The 21,216-nt window shown below is 18.9% G+C and overlaps 5 protein-coding genes across 5 annotated transcripts, besides 24 other annotated features; 3 read left to right on the top strand and 2 right to left on the bottom strand. All coding sequences in view use genetic code 6, as the record gives it.

Annotated features, from left to right (window-relative positions):
• Window positions 1–37: 37 nt before the first annotated feature.
• Window positions 38–118: a microsatellite.
• Window positions 74–138: a microsatellite.
• Window positions 139–393: 255 nt separating this feature from the next.
• Window positions 394–439: a microsatellite.
• Window positions 440–786: 347 nt separating this feature from the next.
• On the top strand, window positions 787–2,384 carry IMG5_058580 (major facilitator superfamily mfs_1, putative; the record flags this gene model as incomplete). The annotated part of the gene is made up of 4 exons (XM_004037176.1): window positions 787–1,005; window positions 1,053–1,340; window positions 1,379–1,720; window positions 1,776–2,384. The coding sequence occupies 4 exons, from the start codon at window positions 787–789 to the stop codon at window positions 2,382–2,384; spliced, it is 1,458 nt and encodes a 485-aa protein (XP_004037224.1).
• Window positions 1,327–1,373: a microsatellite.
• Window positions 1,343–1,377: a microsatellite.
• Window positions 2,385–2,592: 208 nt separating the features above from the next.
• Window positions 2,593–2,693: a microsatellite.
• Window positions 2,694–3,016: 323 nt separating this feature from the next.
• Window positions 3,017–3,058: a microsatellite.
• A 941-nt stretch (window positions 3,059–3,999) lies between these two features.
• Window positions 4,000–4,041: a microsatellite.
• Window positions 4,042–4,341: 300 nt separating this feature from the next.
• Window positions 4,342–8,252, top strand: IMG5_058570 (hypothetical protein; the record flags this gene model as incomplete). Its single annotated transcript, XM_004037175.1, has 7 exons — window positions 4,342–5,098; window positions 5,157–5,258; window positions 5,318–5,881; window positions 5,923–6,235; window positions 6,301–6,548; window positions 6,590–7,261; window positions 7,428–8,252. Exons 1-7 carry the CDS (start codon window positions 4,451–4,453, stop codon window positions 8,250–8,252), a joined length of 3,372 nt encoding a protein of 1,123 aa, XP_004037223.1. The 5' UTR covers window positions 4,342–4,450.
• Window positions 6,258–6,297: a microsatellite.
• Window positions 6,258–6,299: a microsatellite.
• Window positions 6,259–6,291: a microsatellite.
• Window positions 7,276–7,424: a microsatellite.
• Window positions 7,310–7,417: a microsatellite.
• Window positions 8,253–8,495: 243 nt separating the features above from the next.
• Window positions 8,496–11,743, top strand: IMG5_058560 (hypothetical protein; the record flags this gene model as incomplete). Its single annotated transcript, XM_004037174.1, has 5 exons — window positions 8,496–9,391; window positions 9,473–9,623; window positions 9,685–11,308; window positions 11,361–11,543; window positions 11,602–11,743. Coding segments are annotated over 3 exons (2,319 nt in total), but the record flags the coding sequence as incomplete, so codon positions are not given.
• A 156-nt stretch (window positions 11,744–11,899) lies between these two features.
• Window positions 11,900–11,976: a microsatellite.
• Window positions 11,903–11,965: a microsatellite.
• A 160-nt stretch (window positions 11,977–12,136) lies between the features above and the next one.
• IMG5_058550 (WDs protein, putative) lies at window positions 12,137–13,696 on the bottom strand (the record flags this gene model as incomplete). Its single annotated transcript, XM_004037173.1, has 5 exons — window positions 12,137–12,157; window positions 12,294–12,305; window positions 12,389–12,440; window positions 12,762–12,974; window positions 13,095–13,696. The coding sequence occupies 5 exons, from the start codon at window positions 13,694–13,696 to the stop codon at window positions 12,137–12,139; spliced, it is 900 nt and encodes a 299-aa protein (XP_004037221.1).
• Window positions 13,697–17,453: 3,757 nt separating this feature from the next.
• Window positions 17,454–17,488: a microsatellite.
• A 147-nt stretch (window positions 17,489–17,635) lies between these two features.
• Window positions 17,636–17,679: a microsatellite.
• A 38-nt stretch (window positions 17,680–17,717) lies between these two features.
• Window positions 17,718–17,782: a microsatellite.
• Window positions 17,720–17,884: a microsatellite.
• Window positions 17,722–17,797: a microsatellite.
• Window positions 17,885–17,931: 47 nt separating the features above from the next.
• Window positions 17,932–17,974: a microsatellite.
• Window positions 17,940–17,975: a microsatellite.
• Window positions 17,976–18,147: 172 nt separating this feature from the next.
• Window positions 18,148–20,105, bottom strand: IMG5_058540 (hypothetical protein). Its single transcript, XM_004037172.1, has one exon. It carries the CDS (start codon window positions 20,010–20,012, stop codon window positions 18,954–18,956), a length of 1,059 nt encoding a protein of 352 aa, XP_004037220.1. The 5' UTR covers window positions 20,013–20,105; the 3' UTR covers window positions 18,148–18,953.
• Window positions 20,106–20,152: 47 nt separating this feature from the next.
• Window positions 20,153–20,217: a microsatellite.
• A 23-nt stretch (window positions 20,218–20,240) lies between these two features.
• Window positions 20,241–20,277: a microsatellite.
• Window positions 20,278–21,216: the final 939 nt, after the last annotated feature.

Raw genomic sequence — 21,216 nt, 5'->3', positions numbered from 1 at the left:
AATAGTTATTAAATATTTTATATTTATACAAACAATCTTTATTAAGAAAATAAATAAAAATATTTAAATTTCAAAATAAATAAAAATAATATTTAATTAAATAAAAAAAATATATATTTTATTAGAAATAAAATAAAACAAATTACAAAATAAAATTATTATGAATATTTATTTTATTATAAATAAATTAAATTTTTATTTTAATATAAATATAAATAATTTAATTAATTATTTTTAAATATATTAATATTTAAAAATAAATAATTTTTTTTTCTTTTATAAATTATAATTTATTTAATGAATAATTTAATTTTTTTTTTATTTTAATTCTTTTTATAAAATTTTATAAATATAATACTTATAAATATATATTTTATTCTAAATTTTTATCGACATATATTATTTATTTTTTTAATCCATAAATGATTTTTTATTTAATTTTAATATATATAATATTTAATTTAAAAAAGAAAAAATATATTTTATTTTGTTTCTTATTTACAAATTTATATATCTTTGTTAATTTTATTTTTATTTTTTTATTTTTAAAAGAATAAATTTGTATAAATTCTTATTTTAAGAATTTAAAATTACTAAATACAATTTATATTAAACTATGATTAAATATTGATAAAATCTGACTTGTTACACATATAAATTAGATATAAAAACTTAATTTTATATAAAAAATATTTATTAAAAATAATTTTGAATCCATTAATTTACTAATAAAATAACAAAAAGATTGATAAAAAAAATTTAAAAAATATTATTATATAGAATATAATGTCTTAATAAGATTAAATAAACTATGACTCCAATTTAAATACTAATTTAGTATTAAATAAGGATAATAATAAATAATATACATTTTTTTGGAATTTAATATTTCTTGAATAAGGAATTACAAAATTAAATTATGTAGCACTTTTACTTAACTACTTTTTATTAACTTTAATATTTGTTACTACTGAATCTTTGTAACCCATGTTATTTTAAGATAAAGTAAAGCATTATAAATTAAATAAATTTATATTTTTATTTATAAAAAGTTCCAGATCAAATAGGAGAACTAAGGCTCTGAAAACGCAAATTTACTATTAGCTGATATTATTATAAAAATTTTATTTGCACCAATAATGGGAATAATATGTGATAAAGTTGGTAGAAAATATACATTATTTTATGGAATATTAATTATTTCTATATCATTAGCATTAATGCCTTTAAGTACATCTATATATCCTATGTATTTACTTTTAAGAATTTTATACGCACATGGAAGTATTACAATATGTATAGTTCCTATATTTGCAGATTATGTTTAAAATATTACAAAAGTAAAAAAAAAAATTAAAAATAAAAAAATAAAAAAAAGGGTAAAGGCGCTGCCATTAATGTAGTATTCGCAAGTTTAGGAGCAGTTAGTTCTGTAGAAATAATAAATAATGGTTTAAGAAATTAATTAAGTATCAAGTAAATTTACTGGGTTATTGCTTTTTCTTATTTTTGTTTAGGATGTATGATGTGTATATATATTAAAAACGGTAAATATTATTTAGATAATACTAAAGATAAAAAAAATGATATGGTTTAAATTATAAAAATAGGAATATAATCAGCTAAAAATCCAATGATATTTATTGGATACTTAACTTCATTTTTAGCAAGAGGGGATAGTATTTTGTTTACACTTTTCTTAGTTTTATGGTCTAATAAGGTAAATTAAATAATATATAATATAAAATATTTGTTTATATTATTTCTTTAATTAGTATATTCCTGATTATAATTAAGCTAATATTAAAGCTGCGACTTTAAGTGGAATTGCTTACACAATAATACTATTTTTTTGTATTTTTTATGGAATTGCTATGGAAAGATATTGTAAATATAAAGTTCATATTACAATGTTTTTATTAGCCTCAATCGGATGCTTTATGCTTAATTTTGCCGATAAAGGACCTAATAGCTGGATTTCTTATTTAGCCATTAGTATACTTGGAGTTGGAATGAGTGGTTTTTTGACTTCCTCATAATATTTAATTAACAAATATGCTGATAACAATAATAGAGGTTATATTAATGGCTTAGCTAGCTTAATTGGAGTTTTAGGAATTTTCGTTTGCTCAGTAATAGGTGGATATATTTATGATAAATTAGGAAGTGTAAATATTATTTTATTTTTTATTTTATATAATATTTTTAATAAATAGAATATTACTTTTATGCTTTTTGGAATTATGAGCATTATAGCAATTATACTACTTTTTATTACTTGGTATATTAATAAAGATAAAAATTTTGAAAATGATAATGATGAAGTATAATAAATTTCTAATAGTACTTAAATAAATGGAGAATAAAATTAAATTAGAGTTTGATTTTTTTATTTTTATAATATATATAAGAAAAAAACTAAATTATTTTATTTAATAATTATTAAAATTTGTAAAAAAATTAATATAAAGTCTTAAACAAAACAAAAAATATATAAAATATAGATTAAATATAAATAAAAAAAATTTAAATATTTATGTAGTAATAAATTTTTAAATAATGAAGAAATATATCATAAAAAAAAAAATATATATAATATAAAATATAAAAATATAATTAATAATAAATCTATAATAATAATAATAATAAAAATAATAATAATAATAATAATAATAATAATAATAATAATAATATTTCATAGATTAAATATTTATATATTTTTTATAAAAATAATGTTTTATTTTTTTTATATTTAATACATATATATATATCTATAATTTTAATAATTTATTATTAATTAAATTATATTTATTTATTTGATATATTTGTTTTATATTTATTTTTTATAGTAAATCATTCTATTTTTTTCTTAATATTATTATTCATAAAGATTTTCTTTTCTTTTATTTTTGTAATTGAAAAATATATTATATTATTTTTAATTTTATATTAACTTAAATCTTTTAAACTTTATATCTTTTTTTGAATACTTCTGCTTTATAATTTATAATTTCAAAATTTTTAAATCAATTAATATTTTTAAATATTTATAATTTTTTTCTTCATTTATTTTATACATAATATTAATAAAATTCTTAGTTTTGATTATTTGTTATAACCATTATGCTTCTATTGTTTTCAATATTTATGTTTCCTTTAATTTTTAGATATAAATAATTAGTTTTTCTTATTATTTCCAAAAATATTAACAATATCACTCCTTCTATTATATTTATCATCCTCTCTAAAATTGTAATCTATCTATTGAATACACAATTTTTTTCTTTATTTACTTTTGTTGACAATAAGCATTTAAATATTTTTTTTAATTTACTTCAATTATTATAGACTTTTTTATTTATTTAAAGTTATTTTTTAAAAAAGGACAAGTATATATTTATTTATTATCAATTTTTATTTTTTATTATTGTTAAAATAAATATTATAATATTTATAAATAGTTTGATTGCTCAACTTTAATTTAATTTTATTTGATTGTATAACTCCTTTATGGTATTTTTTTGTTCATAACTCATATTTGAATTGTTTAATATGTTTCTTTTTTTTAATATATTAATTATTTATTACATTTTATTATTTTTCTTTTAAATTATCTTTTTTAATATAAATTCATAGAGTCTTAAAATTAATAAATATTATTTAAGTAAATTATTTAATATTACTTATTTTATTCTTTTAGTTAATTATTTTTATATTTAAATTAGTTTTCGTTTATTTCTTTGGTTGTTATTATTTTATAAAAAGTTCAATTTACGATTAAAGCTTTTCATATTAATATGTTTGCTATATATTTTATTTATTTGTTTATTTTAATATATAAACATAATAATTATAATTCTTATTATTTTTCGGAATATATGATTGATTAGTTTTTATTAAAATAATTGTATTTCTGATTTTTCCAATTATTTTTCAATTAATAGAAATTACTTATATTTTATTTGAAATTCATGATTTAATTTGACTAGATATAAATTATTTTATTCAAACTAATATTTTTTTTAAACTTATATTTTTATTGCAATATTAAAATTTATTATTTTTGAATTAAAATTATAATTGATTTACAGAAGAAACAAGAATAAAACATTATTTTTAAAAATATAAATAGACACAAAAAATAAAAAATAAATATTTGAACCAATTTTTTTATTTTTTTGATAAAATATATATATATTCAAAATAAAAAAAATATAATTAGGAAATAACATATATCTTCTAAAAAAAAAAAAAGCAAGAATATATAAATAAATAAATAATAAATGGACCAATAAGTAAGAGACAATTAATTTGGTTATGTAAATAAAAAAGACAAAAATAATAAATATAATTAATAAAAAAGGAAGCAAATGCTGTAATATAAGGAGAAAGAAGAGAAAGAGTAGATGAGCATACAGGAGAGCCAATATCACTATGTGGTCGTATAGAAATGAAGGAAATGGGAATTTATGCAACTCGATAATAGCCATTAAAAATAATAGAGGAATAGAAGAAAAAATAAGAAGAAATAACCAAGAAACGATAAACTTAAGCAAATTATATAGCCCCTCGACAAAAGACAAGAATAAAATTGGATAAATCAAGAAATGTATTAAATACAGATATAGATGCAACAATATTATATAAACCAAAAACAAAAGAAAATAGAGTTTAATATGAGTTTATTTTGAGTACAATTAATTAAATTTTATTAGATTCTCCTCCTGATGTTTTAAGAAGCGTTACTGATGAGGTTTTGGCAGTTCTTAAATCTGATGATTAAAAAGATAAAGATAAAAAATAAGATCTAGAAGGTATGTTAGGTCCCATTAAATAAGAACTTTATGATCAATTACTTAATGCGGCAAAAATGATTAACGATTATCATTAGTCTATGGAAGATAATTAATTAGATGATAATGATTAAAGAGCTGATATTGATTAAACTTTTGGATTAGACGAAGAAGAAGACGAAGAAGATAATTTCGCTAATAACTAAGATATTTAATTGATTGAATAAGATAAATAAGACGATGATGAATCTGAAGAAGAAGATTAAAATGGAAGTTAAAATAATCTTGAAATCAAAGCTAAAGCAGTAATATATATATATATATATATTATAATTTTTCTTATACCCTTTTTTTATTTAATAGAATATGGAAATGGATGCAGAAGATTTAAATGAAAACAATGATTTGTTTTATGTTGATATTAGAACGATAGATCCTTATTGGCTTTAAACTAAATTAAATGAAGTAATTAATACTTTTATATAAAATAAAAAAAAATATTTGTAATGTAAAATAAATATTAGGCATTTAAAGATCCTGTATAAGCATAAAAATTAGACAAACAAGTATTATAAATTTTACATTCAGAAAATGATATAAATTGTGAAAATCAACTTGTAATGTTATTAGATTACGAAAATTTTGATTTAATTAAACTGTTATTAAAAAATCGCCATAAAATATACTATTGTACCCTATTAGGAAGAGCTGAAGATGAGCAGGAAAGATAATAAGTATTAGACTAAATGTCTAAAACAGAAGCAGGAGAAAAAGTATTAGAATAATTAAGAAATATAGATAAGAAAGTAAAATAAGAGTCCAATTTGAGATCTAAAAATAATAAAGCTAACGATATTAAATAAGGAAAAGATATCGAATAGGAAGATATGTAAGATTATTTAACTGCAAGTAAAATCACAGATGAGGAATTTAACAAATTATCGAAAAAAATTCTTGATTTGGAAAATTTAGTGTTCTAATAAGGTAGTCATTTTATGAGTAATGAAAAATGCAAACCTCCTGATAATACTAAAAAATTCTCTTTTAAAGGTTATGATGAAATTTATGTACCAGCTACAAAACATACTGTATTTTTTTTTTATTTAAAATAAAAATAAATAATTTATAGGATATCGCAGAAAAGAAAAAAATTAGTTCTTTACCTAAATGGGCTTAATTAGCTTTTAAAGATTTTGAAGAATTAAATCCTATTCAAACTAAAGTATGTGATACTGCACTTAATAGTCCTGAAAATATGCTTATTTGTGCACCTACTGGTGCAGGTAAAACTAATGTGGCACTTCTAACGATGCTTTAAGTAATAGGAAGATATATTAAAAGAGATGGAACTATAGATACTTCGAAATTTAAAATTGTCTATATTGCACCTATGAAAGCTTTAGTTTCTGAAATGGTTTTATCTTTTCATAAAAGATTAGAAAGTAATAATTTTTTTTTATTTAGAAAAAAATAATAAAAAAAATAAAAAAAATAAAAATAAAAATAGAATATGGTATTGTTGTTAAAGAATTAACAGGTGATAGTTAACTTTCAAAAGAACAGATAGAAGAGACCTAATTAATTATTGCGACTCCTGAGAAATGGGATATTGTAACTAGAAAAAGTGGAGATAGAACTTATACGGAATTAGTAAAGCTTCTTATTATTGACGAAATCCATTTATTACATGATTCTAGAGGCCCAGTTTTGGAATCCATTGTTGCTAGAACTATTAGAATGATAGAATAAACCTAAGTATTAATTTTTTAAATGAATAAATAAATAAATTTATAAAGGAAATGGTCAGAATAGTAGGACTTTCGGCTACATTACCTAATTACAATGATGTAGCTACTTTTATTAGAGTAAATGTAAGAAGTGGTTTATTTTATTTTGATCATACTTATAGGCCAATTCCTTTAGAATAAGTTTATGTAGGAATAACTGAAAAGAAGGCAGTAAAAAGAATGATGTTAATGAATGAAATTCTATATGAGAAAGTTGTTTAGAGAGCTTCTAGTGATAAACCTATGATTATTTTTGTACATTCAAGAAGAGAAACAGTCAAAACAGCTAATTATTTAAGAGAAATAGCATATTCAAAAGATGATTTAGGCAAATTTTTGACGTAATATTTTTTTTATTTATTTAAAAAAAAAAAATTTAAAAAAAGTGAAGGATCAGATAGTTAAACAGTTCTTTAATCAGTTGCTGAAAAAGCATAAAATAAATAACTAAAAGAAATGCTACCTTTTGGTTTTGGAATACATCATGCAGGTTTGAATAGAGCTGATAGAAATTTAGTCGAAAGCTTGTTTTTCTAAAGACATCTAAGAGTCTTGGTTTCTACTGCTACATTAGCTTGGGGAGTTAATTTACCCGCACATACAGTTATAATAAAAGGAACATAAATTTATTCACCTGAATAAGGAAAATGGACAGAATTAAGTCCTTAAGATATATTATAAGTAAAATTTTGATAATATATATATATATATCTAAATATATAAATAGAAATATATATATATATATATTTATATATATATATAATTATATAATTATATAAATTTATATATATTTATATTTATATTTATAATACATATTTATTTATATATATTTTTATAAATATATCAGATGATTGGAAGAGCAGGTAGACCTTCTTTTGATAGAAAAGGCGAAGGTATAATATTGACTACATATACCGAATTAAAATATTATTTAAGTTTATTAAATTAATAGCTTCCTATTGAGTCTTAATTTTTATGTTAATTACCTGATTAGTTGAATGCTGAAGTTGTTTTGGGAACTATTTCAAATGTAAAAGATGCTGTAGATTGGCTTGGATATACTTATTTATATATAAGAATGTTAAGAAGACCTGATTTATATAGTATACCTTTCGAAGAATTTGAAGAAGATAGACTTTTGGTTAGACATAGGGCTAATTTGGTGCATTCAGCAGCCACTTTATTAGATAAATATGGTTTAGTAAAGTATGATAGGAAAACAGGAATTCTATAGGCTACTTCTTTGGGAAAAATAGCAAGCCATTATTATATAAAATATCCTTCAATGGAAATTTATAATAAACACCTGAAATTAAATATGGGTGTAGTTGAAATTTTTAAAGTTTTTTCTCTTTCAAATGAATTTAAGTTTATTCCTATAAGAGAAGAAGAAAAGGGAGAATTATAAAAACTAATGGACACAGTCCCTATTCCTATAAAAGGGTCACCTGAAGATCCTGCAATTAAAATAAATATTTTATTACAAGCTTATATAGGAAGACTTAAATTGGACGGATTTGCACTCAATTCTGATATGATTTATATTACATAGAGCGCTGGTAGAATTGTCAGGGCAATGTTTGAAATTTGCCTAAAAAAGGATGGGCTAACGTAGCCGAAATAGCTCTTACAATGTGTAAAATGGTAGACAAAAGAATGTGGAGTTGTATGACTCCTTTGAGGTAGTTTAAGAGTATTCCAGAAGAAATTTTAAGGAGAATAGAAAAGAAAGAATAGTTTAATTTTGAACATTTGTATAATATGAATTAATAATAATTAAGTGATTTAGTTAAAGTGTAATAAGTAGGAAAATTATTACATAATAAAATACATTAATTCCCAAGGTTAGAGTTAGAACCATTAGTCTAACCAATTACGAGAGGATGCTTAAAGATTGATTTAAATGTAAAAGCCGATTTTAATTGGGATAAGAAAGTACATGGGAATTCAGAACCTTTTTGGATTTTTGTAACTGATTGTGATGGGGAAGAATTACTTTACAGTGAATATTTTACAATGAAAAGTAAATTTGTGGAAGAAAATAGGTCTTATTTATTCTCTTTTATTGTTAGCTTATTTGAAAATTTGCATCCTATTTATTATATTAAGGTTATTTCAGATAGATGGATTTAATCTGAAACTACTATACCTTTGTCGTTTAAGAATCTTATTTTACCTTAATAATTTTCAGCTCCGACTAAACTTTTGGAGTTTTAATTAATGCCAGTTAATTAGCTGTAGTTTAATGAAGGAGAATAGGCTTTAAGAGCTTTAGGAATTTATTAATTTAATTAAATTTAAACTTAAGTTTATAATTCATTTTATAATTAAAATGAAAATATCTTCCTTGGAGCTCCGACTGGGTCTGGGAAAACTACTTGTATTATTTTGGCTATATTAAGGATTTTCAAAGGATATTTTAATGAGGATAAGAAAATTGTTTATGTAGGACTTTAAGATAGTATTTGTTAAAATATGTATAAAATTTTATGCAAGGCATTTAAACATATGGATAAAAAAATTGGAATTCTTACTGGGTAAACTAAGACTGATAATATTATTTTGTAAAAATATGATATTATTATTTCTACACCGGAAAATTGGGATATTATGACCAGAAGATGGAGAGGAAAAAAATAAATTTAAAGCAAAAATATTAGGCTTTTTATTGCTGATGAGCTTCATTTGTTAAATGAAAATAAATCAATACTTGAAGTAATTGTTTCTAGAATGAGATTATTTTCCTCTTAAATGGATTAAAATAATAAAATTTAAATTATCGGTTTATCAACTTCTGTAGCAGATTATAAAGTAATCTTATTTTTTTATTTATTTATAAAATAATTTTATTATTATTATATGCTTTTACATTTTTTTTTTTTTAAAAAAAAGGAAATGGCTTCTTGGATTGGTGCTTAATAAAATAATATCTTCAATTTCCATCCTAATGTGAGACCTTATCCTGTAGATATTCATATCACTGGTTTCGAATAAAATCATAGAAGGGCTAGATTATTAGCTATGTAGAAACACATGTATTAAGGTGTGTATTAATAAATATAAAATTATAAATTAATTAAAAATATATATATATATATATATAGGTTTAAAATAATTCTTATAAAATGATACTTAATAAGGAATAATATTTGTATGTGACCGAAAATAAGCAAGATTAACAGCTTTAGATTTATAAACATTAGCCACAGGTGATAATAAGCCAAAGAAATTTTTGAAAGCCCCAGAATAAAAAATAAAGGAAATCGCCGAATAAATAACTGATCACGTACTTGCTGATGTAGTTTAATATGGAATAGGATTCGTATATGAAGGAATGTTAGAAGATTAGAGAACTTTAATTGAAAACTTATATAATGCAGGAGCCTTATAGATAATTATTTCAACTTATAAACTATGTTGGGAACTTAATTTGTATGCTTAAATAACTGTTATTTTAGATAATTAAAGATATAATGGGTAAGAAAGAAAGTATGTAGATTATACTATTCCTGATATGCTTTAAATGATTTCATATGCTAAAAATAAAGAGTTCGTGAAAAATAACAATAATAATAAAAATAATAATTAAGAAAATGTAAATGCAAAATGTCTTGTGTTCTGTCATGGTCCTAAAAAAGAATTTTATAAAAAATTCCTTTTTGAACCTTATCCAGTGGAATCTCATTTAAATCAAAATCTTTCAAATCATTTATGTGGAGAAATATATGCTAAAAACATTAAAAGTATCGAAGATTGTATTGATTGGATTACTTGGTCATTCATGTATTGGAGACTTTCCCAAAATCCAAATTATTATGGTTTATAAGAAGTATCTGGTACTGCTGTAAATGATTATTTGTGTGAGCTTATAGAATAATCATTGGAAGAACTAGGTGAGTTTAAATGCATACAATAAGAATAGGAAAATACGGAATTAAATTTACTAAATTTAGGTTAGATAGCAGGATTTTACTATATAGATGTTGAAACAATATAACTTTTTGGGGAAAATATAAAACAAGAGTCAAAACTTAAACATTTAATTGAAATATTATCAAATGCGAAAGAATTTGAAGAAATCCCTATTAGATATAATGAAGATTCTTTACTATTCAATTTAAATTAAAAGATAACTTTTTCTTATGACAAAACTAACTTCAATGAACCAAAAACGAAAACCTTTATTTTATTACAAGCTTATTTTTCACGTTTATAAGTCAATTCAGATCTTAATTATGATCAAAAACTTATTCTAGAGAATGCTGTTAGATTAATTCATGCTCTGGTTGATGTTATTAATTCAAATGGTTGGTCCTAATAAGTAAAAAAATTATTTTTTTAAATAAATTTTATATTTAATAGACTATTAGAGCTATGAAACTTTGTTAAATGGTTGTTTAAGGGTTATGGTAGAATAGTTCCCCTTTATTATAATTGCCTTATTTTACAGCTGAAATTGTAGATTAATTAAAAGAAATAGGTGTTTAAGATATTGCTGATTTCTAAAATATGGATGATGGCGATAGAGAAAAAATACTTAAGTAGTTTAGTTAGGAATAAGTTGAGGAAATTGCTACTGCAAGTAATAGGTATCCAAGCATTAGTATAAGATATAATATTGAGGATAAAGATAATATTTATTCAGGTTCTAAAGTTACAGTTAATGTTGTCTTGGAAAGAGATGGAGAAGATTATACAGAATATGTTATTGCTCCTTATTATCCTAAAGTAATTTTTATAAAATATAATAATTTGTATTTATTTATTTTTATTATTTAAGTAAAAAGAAGAAATATGGTGGGTATTAATTTCAGATAAAAAGTAAAATAATTTATATAGTATCAAAAGATTAGGATTTAAATCTAAAGCTGAAATTGCTTTAGAGTTTGATTCTCCTGAAGTTGTTGGAAAAACTGAATTTTCTATTTATTTAATTTGCGATTCTTATGCTGGGTGTGATTAAGTAATATTTTTTTTTATTATTTATTTATAGAGTTTTATTTTATTTATATAAAAATAAGGTTGAAACTTTTACTTTAAATATAAAAGAAAATACTAATGAAAATGGAATGAATGAAGAATGATTAAAATTTTATAAATGCATTATATATATGATTATTTAAAATAATAAAAATATGTTTTTATAATTCGTATAAATTAAAATCAGAAGAATTTTTTTTTTAATTAGTAAATTCAAACTATTAATATTTTTATTTTAAAAATAGAAATTTATATTTGATAATTATATAAGTTTTTATAGAAATAAAACTTTATAAAAATTATTAAATTTAAAATTAACAAATGTTTAATTTATATGAAAATATATATTTAAAATATATTATTTATAAATATAATATAAATATATATATATATATTTTAAAATATTAATTATATTTTTTTTTTATAAATAAAGGATATATTTATTTTAATGTTGAATCTCTTTCATTTTTAATAAAATACTCTTGTTTGAAATATATCTATCATTTATTTAATTTGGAGATTTAACTTTTATAACTGCAGTTTAATATTTAAACTTTTATCTGTACTTTACTAAGTTCAATATGTGTCATAATTTAACTTTTAATCATTATATTTATAATTATTCAATCTAAAAAATTGCGTAATATTAAATATTAGAAATTATATTTCTTTTATTTTTTCTTAATTTACTAAATCTTATTTAACTAATTATAATAAGTAAATAAATATTTACATATTTTTGTTTCTTTAAAAATATATTATTATGAATTTAATAATTATATTTAACTTTTATATTCATTAAAATATATAAAAAATATAATATCATACTTGATTTTATTTAATATATGAGAAATCATCTAATATATTTATATGCTTTATTCTTTATATTATTAATATTTTTTGTTTATTATAATATATTAAATGGTTTTATTTTAGATTAGTAAAACACTTTAAGTAAATAATTAGTGAATTAAAAAATAAATTTAAAATAAAAATAAAAGCCAAAAATAAAGTAAATAAACGAAACTAAATAAAAAATAAAAGACATAAAAATAAAATAAAAATATATATCATAATAAAAAATCAAAATTTAATTTATAATTTATGATTTTCCACAAATCCATTATTTTAAACTAAGTATAAATCCTATTTATCAGTTTTTATACAAAAAATACAGCTTTAAAACTCATCAATTACATACATTTTTTTTTATTTTCCAACCGAATAAACCCAAACTTTACTAACACCATCCTTCATACACACATAAACTAACAAATCATAAATTAAATTATAATCAAAGCATACAATTTTATAATCTTCCTCTTAAATTTCCTCTAATTAATCTAAACTTAAACCATCCCAAATTCTCAAAAAGCTATCATCAGAAGCTGTAACTATGGCAGGTTAATTTTTTCTATTTAAAAATGAGATTTAATTAATTTAATTATCATGAGCTTAGACCTTTTTAAATAAATCAAAAGTATTAAGATCCCAAAAAGCAATAAATTAACCACATGCTGCCATTATATTTTACTCATTATAGATTATAAAATCGTTTATTTTTCCATTATGTTGCTCCAGTTTTCTTTTACCGTTCCCTTTTTCGATATCCCATATGATTAAATTCCCGTCTTCACTTCCTGAGATTAATGTTTTTTCGTTTTGGAATTATAGGCATGTTATTTTTTACGAATGGCCATTTAATATGTGAATTTTTTCCCATAAAGGAATTGGTCTCCATATTAAGATTTACTTATCTTTACCTCCTGATGCTAGTATGCGCGATGATTGGTCATATTTTAGAACTTTTATGCCTTATGTATGACCTTCTAGTGTTTATATAAGCTTAAATTCGCTTTTTTCCCATATTTTTATTTTTGCGTCTTCTGAGCCTGTGGCTATTTTATTCTTTTCGAAAAATTCGAGTACATTTATAGTGTCATCATGAGCTCTCCATGTTGTTTTATCAGCACAAATGGATGGATTATTAGAAACAAACTTACTTGTTTCTTTGAATTGGTCAGATAAAAGTTATTATTTTGCTGTTTGATTTGGCTATTAATTTAAAGGTATTTATGTATAACTTCTTTGTTTTTGGAAAAAATTACAACTAATTTAAGGCACTTCTTTTTGCATAATTAATTGATTTTATTGTGTAGTTTTTTATGAAGAGTTATTTATTTATAAAGGACTTTATGTAAATAGAGATTATTATATTTAATTCTAATAAAATTGATTTGGAGAGGAAATCATGTTTGGGAAAGATTATTAAGTTTAAGATTATGTGGTTTATATTTAATAATTACTATTAATTTTCTGGGTAGAAAGATTTTGATTATTATGGAAATTTTATTTTTACGGTTATTATGATTATATGGAATACAATTATTTTTTATGGCATTATTAATTTTGCTGTTTTTGAGCTGGACTTTATATTTATTAAGCTTATTAAAGAAGATTTTAATATTATTGGACTTATAATTATTTTTTTATATTTGGATTTGGATTATTATTAATGTTACTATTCAATATGTTATTACTATTATTAGATTTGTTATAATTATTATTGATATGGCTGGTATTGATTATGCTATTATTTATATTATTACATATATTTTTGCTATTATTGAATGTTTATGATATTTATTATGATGTATTTTCTTCTGAATTATTTTGTTATTTTTATTGTTCTTCATTAAGTTAAGAATTGTTTAAAAAAATGGAATTTTAATCAGGACTTTGTTCTGTTTTGAAAGGATTTTCTTAAATAAGTGGGTTATATTTGCTTTATTTTATTTAATTATTTTCTTTTTTAATACTCTCTTATGTATTTATTAATGAAGTTGTGGAAGGTTTTCTCTAAAAAATATTTTTTCGTTTCCCACTTGCGTTTCTAATAGGGCTTATTTATAATTCTACAGATTTATTTTGATTGCTATTGCTATTTAATTTTACATTATTTGATATATTAGAGCTTTATTTAAGGGCATACATATATATTCCTTGTAAATAATCATGTAAATCTTTTGTTATTTTTGCTGTTTCTTGAAAAATATTAGTTTTAATAGCTTAGATTTTATTCATTATTTTTGTAATATTAGTTTGATTTTCCTCTCGGAATGATAAAACTTGAAATTTAGGATTATTTTAATTAATATATTATAATCTAGATAATAAAATAAGGGCATTATCCTATTATTAACTAAGTTATAAATTAAAATTTTTTTAATCTAATTCTTATGTTAAATTAAAATAATTTTGATTCATTTTAATTATGTTTTGAATATATTAATTGTCTGTCTATAATTAGTTTGTTAGTTTGTTTTTTACATCTTATATTAATTAAATTATTGTCTATTGGAATGTAGCTAACTAACAAAAAATCTCTTTTTGTGTTTCTTTTAAATTTTTAAGACTTAATTCTAAATCTGGACAGTCGTTTTATAATTAGAGGCTTTCACGATATGTATTGGTGAATACTTATAATGGTTGGACGATGTGGGATAAATGAAATTCTTCAATACATGATTTACATACTAAACCTTTTTCGATACAATCCCAGTCTAAACATATATAGTTTAATTCATTTTTTTCATGGAATTATTTTTTGCAATACATTTTTTTTATTTTTAATAAAATATTATTTATATTTCTTTTTTTTATCTGTTAATTTATATTAATTTTGTTTTATTTTAGTATAATTAATATAAAAATTATTTTTGATTAAGATTAAATAAGAAAGTCTCCACTATTTCATTTTAGATTTTAAAATTGATTCATTTTTTAATATAAATAAAAAAAAATATATATTTAATATGAATATAAATTTTGAAAAATTCTAAATCATATAATTATTTAATAGATAATATTTAAAATTATAGTTAATAATTTAATTTATATTGTCAAAAATATATTAGTTATTATTATGATAATTAAAAAAAATCCTAAAAATTACAATTATATATAATTTAAATTTTAAAATAAAATACAATATATAATTAATTATTTTGCATAAAAATCCTTTTTTTTTAAAAAAAAAATAAACAAATAAATCTTAGTCTGTTATTGCAATATTTATATTATTTCTATATATTTATTTTAGGTTTATTTTATAATTTTATATATTCAGAAAATTCATTAATAGATTATTTATGAAAATTTTTTTTATGCAATTATCTCTTTTAAATTCATTTAAAAACTATATAAATTTATATATTATTTTAAAGTTTAAAATTTGAATCTTTTTCTTTTTATATATTTTTAAGTTTTTATAAATTTTCCTTATTTTTTTTGAAAATAAAAACTAAAAGAAATTATTCTCAATTTCAAATGTTCTTTATAAATGTTTTTTAATTTAGGATTTTTAATAATTGATTATTCTAAATTTTTATATTTTTTTGTATATTTATTAAAATTCTTTTCAGATATATTTAAAAATTTATTCTTTTTAATAATTAATCTAATTCCTATTTTAATATTTAAACTGTTTATTAACTATTAATATTCAAAATTTATTATAATTTTTATTAATCATCTCAATTTTTAATCTAATAAATTTTATAATCCTTCTAAAATTAGTGAATTAAACTCTTATTTGTCCATTGTAAAACTGTTTTTCCTTTTCTTGATATTCATCTGCTTATTAGAATTAATATTATTAGCTTTCTGATTTTTATTATTTTTAATATAATTAATCAATAAATAAATAAATATATTTTCCATTGTTATATAAAATTATTTTATTTTTTATGATAATATATATTTTATTTTTTTTAATTTCATAATTGATATTTTTTATCTTTTTTTAAAAAAAAATTAAAATTAAATATTTTTTTTATTTATTGTCTAAAAAAAATATATATTTGAATTTTCTTTTAAAGTATATTTAATAATTTTATTCATATATTTTTCATTATATTTTCATTTTTTCTTTCTATTTTTAATTACCTTTTATCCTAATAGTAATTATTTACCAAAAAAAATATATATAAGTTATAAAAACTGTATAGAAAATTTAAAACTCAAAACAAAATAATAAAATTAATATAATACAAAATAATTTGATATGATAGAATAAAAGTAAAATTGAAGGTAGTGCCATACTATAAATTGGAAAAAAATAATAGATTCTAAAATATTTATATAAAGAGTAAAAAGGAGATATTAAAATTATTTTTAACTTAGGAATTATTTATATGCAAATAAAATAAAATATTAAGAATTTGATTATAATTTAAATGCTTTTATGAATATATTTATATAAAAAAAAATGTTTATAATATTAATAAGATAAAAAAATGCTAAATGAGATAATAAACTATATAAGAATTAATTATTAATAAAAAAGTGAATTATATATAAAAAATTATTTTATTTTTAAGAATATAATAAAATATTAGAAAATTACTTTTATTTTAAATAATATTTATTTAAAATTTTACTAAAATTATTAAATACATATTAATTTTATTTTTAATTTTTTTTAACAAAAAATAATATTTCTTTTTATTATTAATTTCGTATTTAATATATAAAATGCGTACTAAAATTTAAAAAAATTTATACTTTCTGATAAATTAAAAAAAGATATTCATTTAATATACAAAAAATCAATAAAAAATAAAAACTTCATATAATTAAAGATATAATTAACATAATATTTAGTTTACAATAATAATTAATATTTTATTTATTATTTATTAGAATAAATAATAACTTATAGAAAAAATGTTAAAATATGATTAAATAATTTAAGTTATATAATCTTAATATAATATAATGTTAAAAATTTCATTAAAAATTGTAAAGTAATAAAAAAAAATTTAAAGAATTAATTATATTATATATAAAATTAAAATATCATTATTTTTAAAATGAAATTTAATAAAACAATTATATATATTAAATAATATATTATATTAATAATATGAGAAAATAAAAAAAATATTCTTTTAAAATATTGATAAAAATAATGAGGAATTATTAATATTATTATAAATATATAACATATATGTATTAATTTTCAAAAATATTAAAAAATTATTAATTAGTAAAATAATATATAAATTAATAAGGTATTATAAATTTTTTTTATTATAATAATATTTTTTACTATAAATGAAATCAAATTTGATTAATTAATAAGTTAAAAAAAAAAATATATATATATAAATATATATAAATATATATAAATATATATAAATATATATATATATATATATAAACTCTATATAAATAAAATTATAAATTATAAAAATTTATTAAAAAATAATGTTTTTTATTATATAAATATTAATAAAGATATAATAAATAAATAATATATATTTATTTTTATACATAATAATATATATATTATAAATAATTCATATATAAATAAATATTTTTATAATAATTTTTTTTTAAAAAATTTTTTTTTTTTTATTTTTTAATTTATAACATTTTTTATGTATTATTTTATTTATATTGATTATCTAATAAATATAAACTTCTTAAAAATAATTAATATCTTAAAATAAAAATGTCTAAAAAAAACATAATAATTTTCATAATTATAATTATATTATAAAGCCAACTAACATACTAATAACTATAAAAAAACATCTACGTAGATATTCTAGGTACTAATGATATTCATGGAGCAGGCTTATAATTAGATAAACAAACAGCAGATGGAGTTGCCTATAAAGTAGGAGGATATAAGCTATTGTCTGGGCTAATAAACATTTTAAGAAAAGATAATCCTAAAGGAGTCTTATGGTTAGATGGAGGAGATTAATTTTAAGGAACACTAGAAAACTTCAAAACATAAGGAGATTTAATGACAGACTTTTATAATACAATGTTTTTAGATGCTACAACAATAGGAAACCATGAATGGGATTGGGGAAAAGATCGAATAATAAAATTCATGAATAATGCTAAATATAAATACTTGGTGTCTAATATGAAAAGAAAATCCTAAGAGGAAATAGATTAAATAAAAAGTAATACTAAAGATATAAAAACATTAGAAGATTTAGATAAATCTCTTGATACTTTAGTTAATGATTTCTCAAAGAAAGTTTCAAAAACATAAGTTTTCGAATTTCATGATGGAAAAATTAAAATCGGAGTTATTGGTTTGGTCACAGTTGAAACTTATTATTCAACTGCAAATCCTCCTAATGATTATGATATATCAGATAAATACAATGAGGTTATTACTGAACTAAGCAATTAATTAAAAAACCAATAAAATGTTGACGCTGTAATAGTAGTTTCTCATGTCGGAATGCTTTGTTCTCCAAAAAATATTGATGAATTTTAATAATTTAAAATTAGAACTGCTTCAGATGAAGAAAATAATAGTATATAATGCAATGAAAAAGAAATACCTTAAATATTGTCTAAAATTTCATAAGAAACTGTCAATGGATGGGTTGCCGGGCATGTACATGATACTGTTCATACTTTTTAGAATGGAATTCCAATTGTTTAGAATCCTTTAGGTGGAAAATATGCAAATGTAATAAGGTTGAAATTTTAACTTTAAAGTAATGGAAAGTATTAAATTGTTAGTGATGATACCGAAATTTAAGGACCAATTCCTTTATGTTCTCATGTTTTTGTGTCGAATAAAATATGTGAAAAAGTACCTTTAAATATTGACATGGTAGAATATTAGTTTAGAAATTAAAATCTTCTATCGAATGTAGATTAAAATGTAATAGATTTGTTTAATTCTGAAAAATATAAAGGAGTTATTAATCAAGTCACGGAAATGAGATAAAACATACTTTTTAGTGTAGATAATGACTTTTTAAACATTAAAACTGATTTTAACCCTTTAGGAGCTTTATTAGGATAAGCCTTAAAAAGAAATTTCCTTTCCAAAAATTAAGATTTAGATCCTAATAAAGTTATTTCTATATTAGGATATGGAGCATTTAGAGCTGAATTTTCGCAGGCGAAGTTTCTGAAGTTGATATGAATACTATGTTCCCTTTTAAAGGAAACGTTGTTTCTTTTAAAATTACTGGTGATTAACTTTTGAAAATGATAGCAATTTTATAAAGTGGAAGAAAACCTTTTTATTGTTTTAGTGGAATAAATATGGAAGTAGGTAAAAATCCTTATTAATATATTTAAGATAGTGCTAAATTAGAAAATGGGGATCAAATAAATAATGATGATGAATTTACTATTCTTACATTTTAATTTAATGTTTTAAATGGTGGAGGAGATGATTTTAAAACTATTTTTAACTAAGGAATTATTACTGAAGATTCATTATAATCAAAAGTATTTGATTTAGATTTGAATGCTTTTTTGGATGGATTTGAAAAGAAAACATACTATTTATAAGATTTCTTGGATTAAAAAAATCTTACAATTAGATAATCAATTGTTTAATAGTTAATTGCAAGAACTAAATGAGAATGATTAAAAAATAATTTTAAATCATTTACATCATTTACAATAAAACTATTTATTATATATAGTTGACTTTATTTTTATATAGTATTTTTTAAAAAAATCAATCATATAAAAAATGCCATTATCAATTTTTTTCTTTTATTTTTTTTATTTTTAACTAAGTTTAAAAAAATAAAATAAAAATAATATGAATAAATTATACAATTTTTTTAAAAATATATATAATTTACACAATTTTTTTATTTTTTTACTAAAAATTATATGAATTATGATTTTATTATTATTATTTTATTTTTATTATTAATAAAAGCATATAGACAAATTAAAAAATTAGATAAGCTGTATGTTAAAATATAAACTTTTAATAAAGTAAATGATATTTTACTTTATCATCAATATATTTTTTATTTTAAAATATTGATATTTTCAAATAAAAAAATACGTATTATATTATAAATCAAGATTTTATTAATATTAATAAAATTGTCTACAAGCTAACCAACCAGATTCACTTTACTAAGATATTTTAGGGATTAGTTATATACATGCTGCAGCCACAAAAGTTATTAAAAAAAATAATGAACAAGAATATATAATAGAAAGATATAAATTACTTTCGAGATTAATAAATATACTAAGAGAATATAATTGTAATACTGACGACTAATTTATAGAATATTAAAAACCTTAATAAACTGAAGAAATTTAATGACTGAATTTTATAATATAATAGAATTTGAGAAAATAGGAAGTCATAAATAGTATTTTGCAAGAGAAAGAGAATAATGAAGCTTATAAATAATGTAAATTTTTGCTATTAAATAAACAATATGAAAATAATATATAATTTATAATTGAAATAATTTTAAGAAAATGAGAAAATATAATAAATATTAATAAACTATGTTTATAAGAACAAATAAAAAAAATATATATATAAAAATGCATAAATAAAAAAATAAAATTAAAGTTTTTATTTTAAAACTCTTTTAATTAAAATAAATTATTATTTTCTTTTAATAAATAATATTAATATAAATTAAATTTAAAAAATATTAACTATTTTATTTATTAAGATATTTATAAAATTAAAATAATTATTATTTATTGTTAAATAAATTTTTTTGTTCATGAAAATTATATAATGTTAATTAAGCATAATCTGTTTATTAAAAAAATTAAATTAGAAATTATATTTTTTATAATTTATATTTTAAATTATAGTGTCTAAATAAAAAATA

This window comes from Ichthyophthirius multifiliis, assembly GCF_000220395.1.
Source record: "Ichthyophthirius multifiliis unplaced genomic scaffold scaff_1120509250246, whole genome shotgun sequence".
In the NCBI taxonomy this organism is placed as follows: domain Eukaryota; phylum Ciliophora; class Oligohymenophorea; order Hymenostomatida; genus Ichthyophthirius; species Ichthyophthirius multifiliis.
The sequence above is the reverse complement of the archived record's forward strand: the minus strand, read 5'-3'. Positions and strand labels throughout refer to the sequence as shown.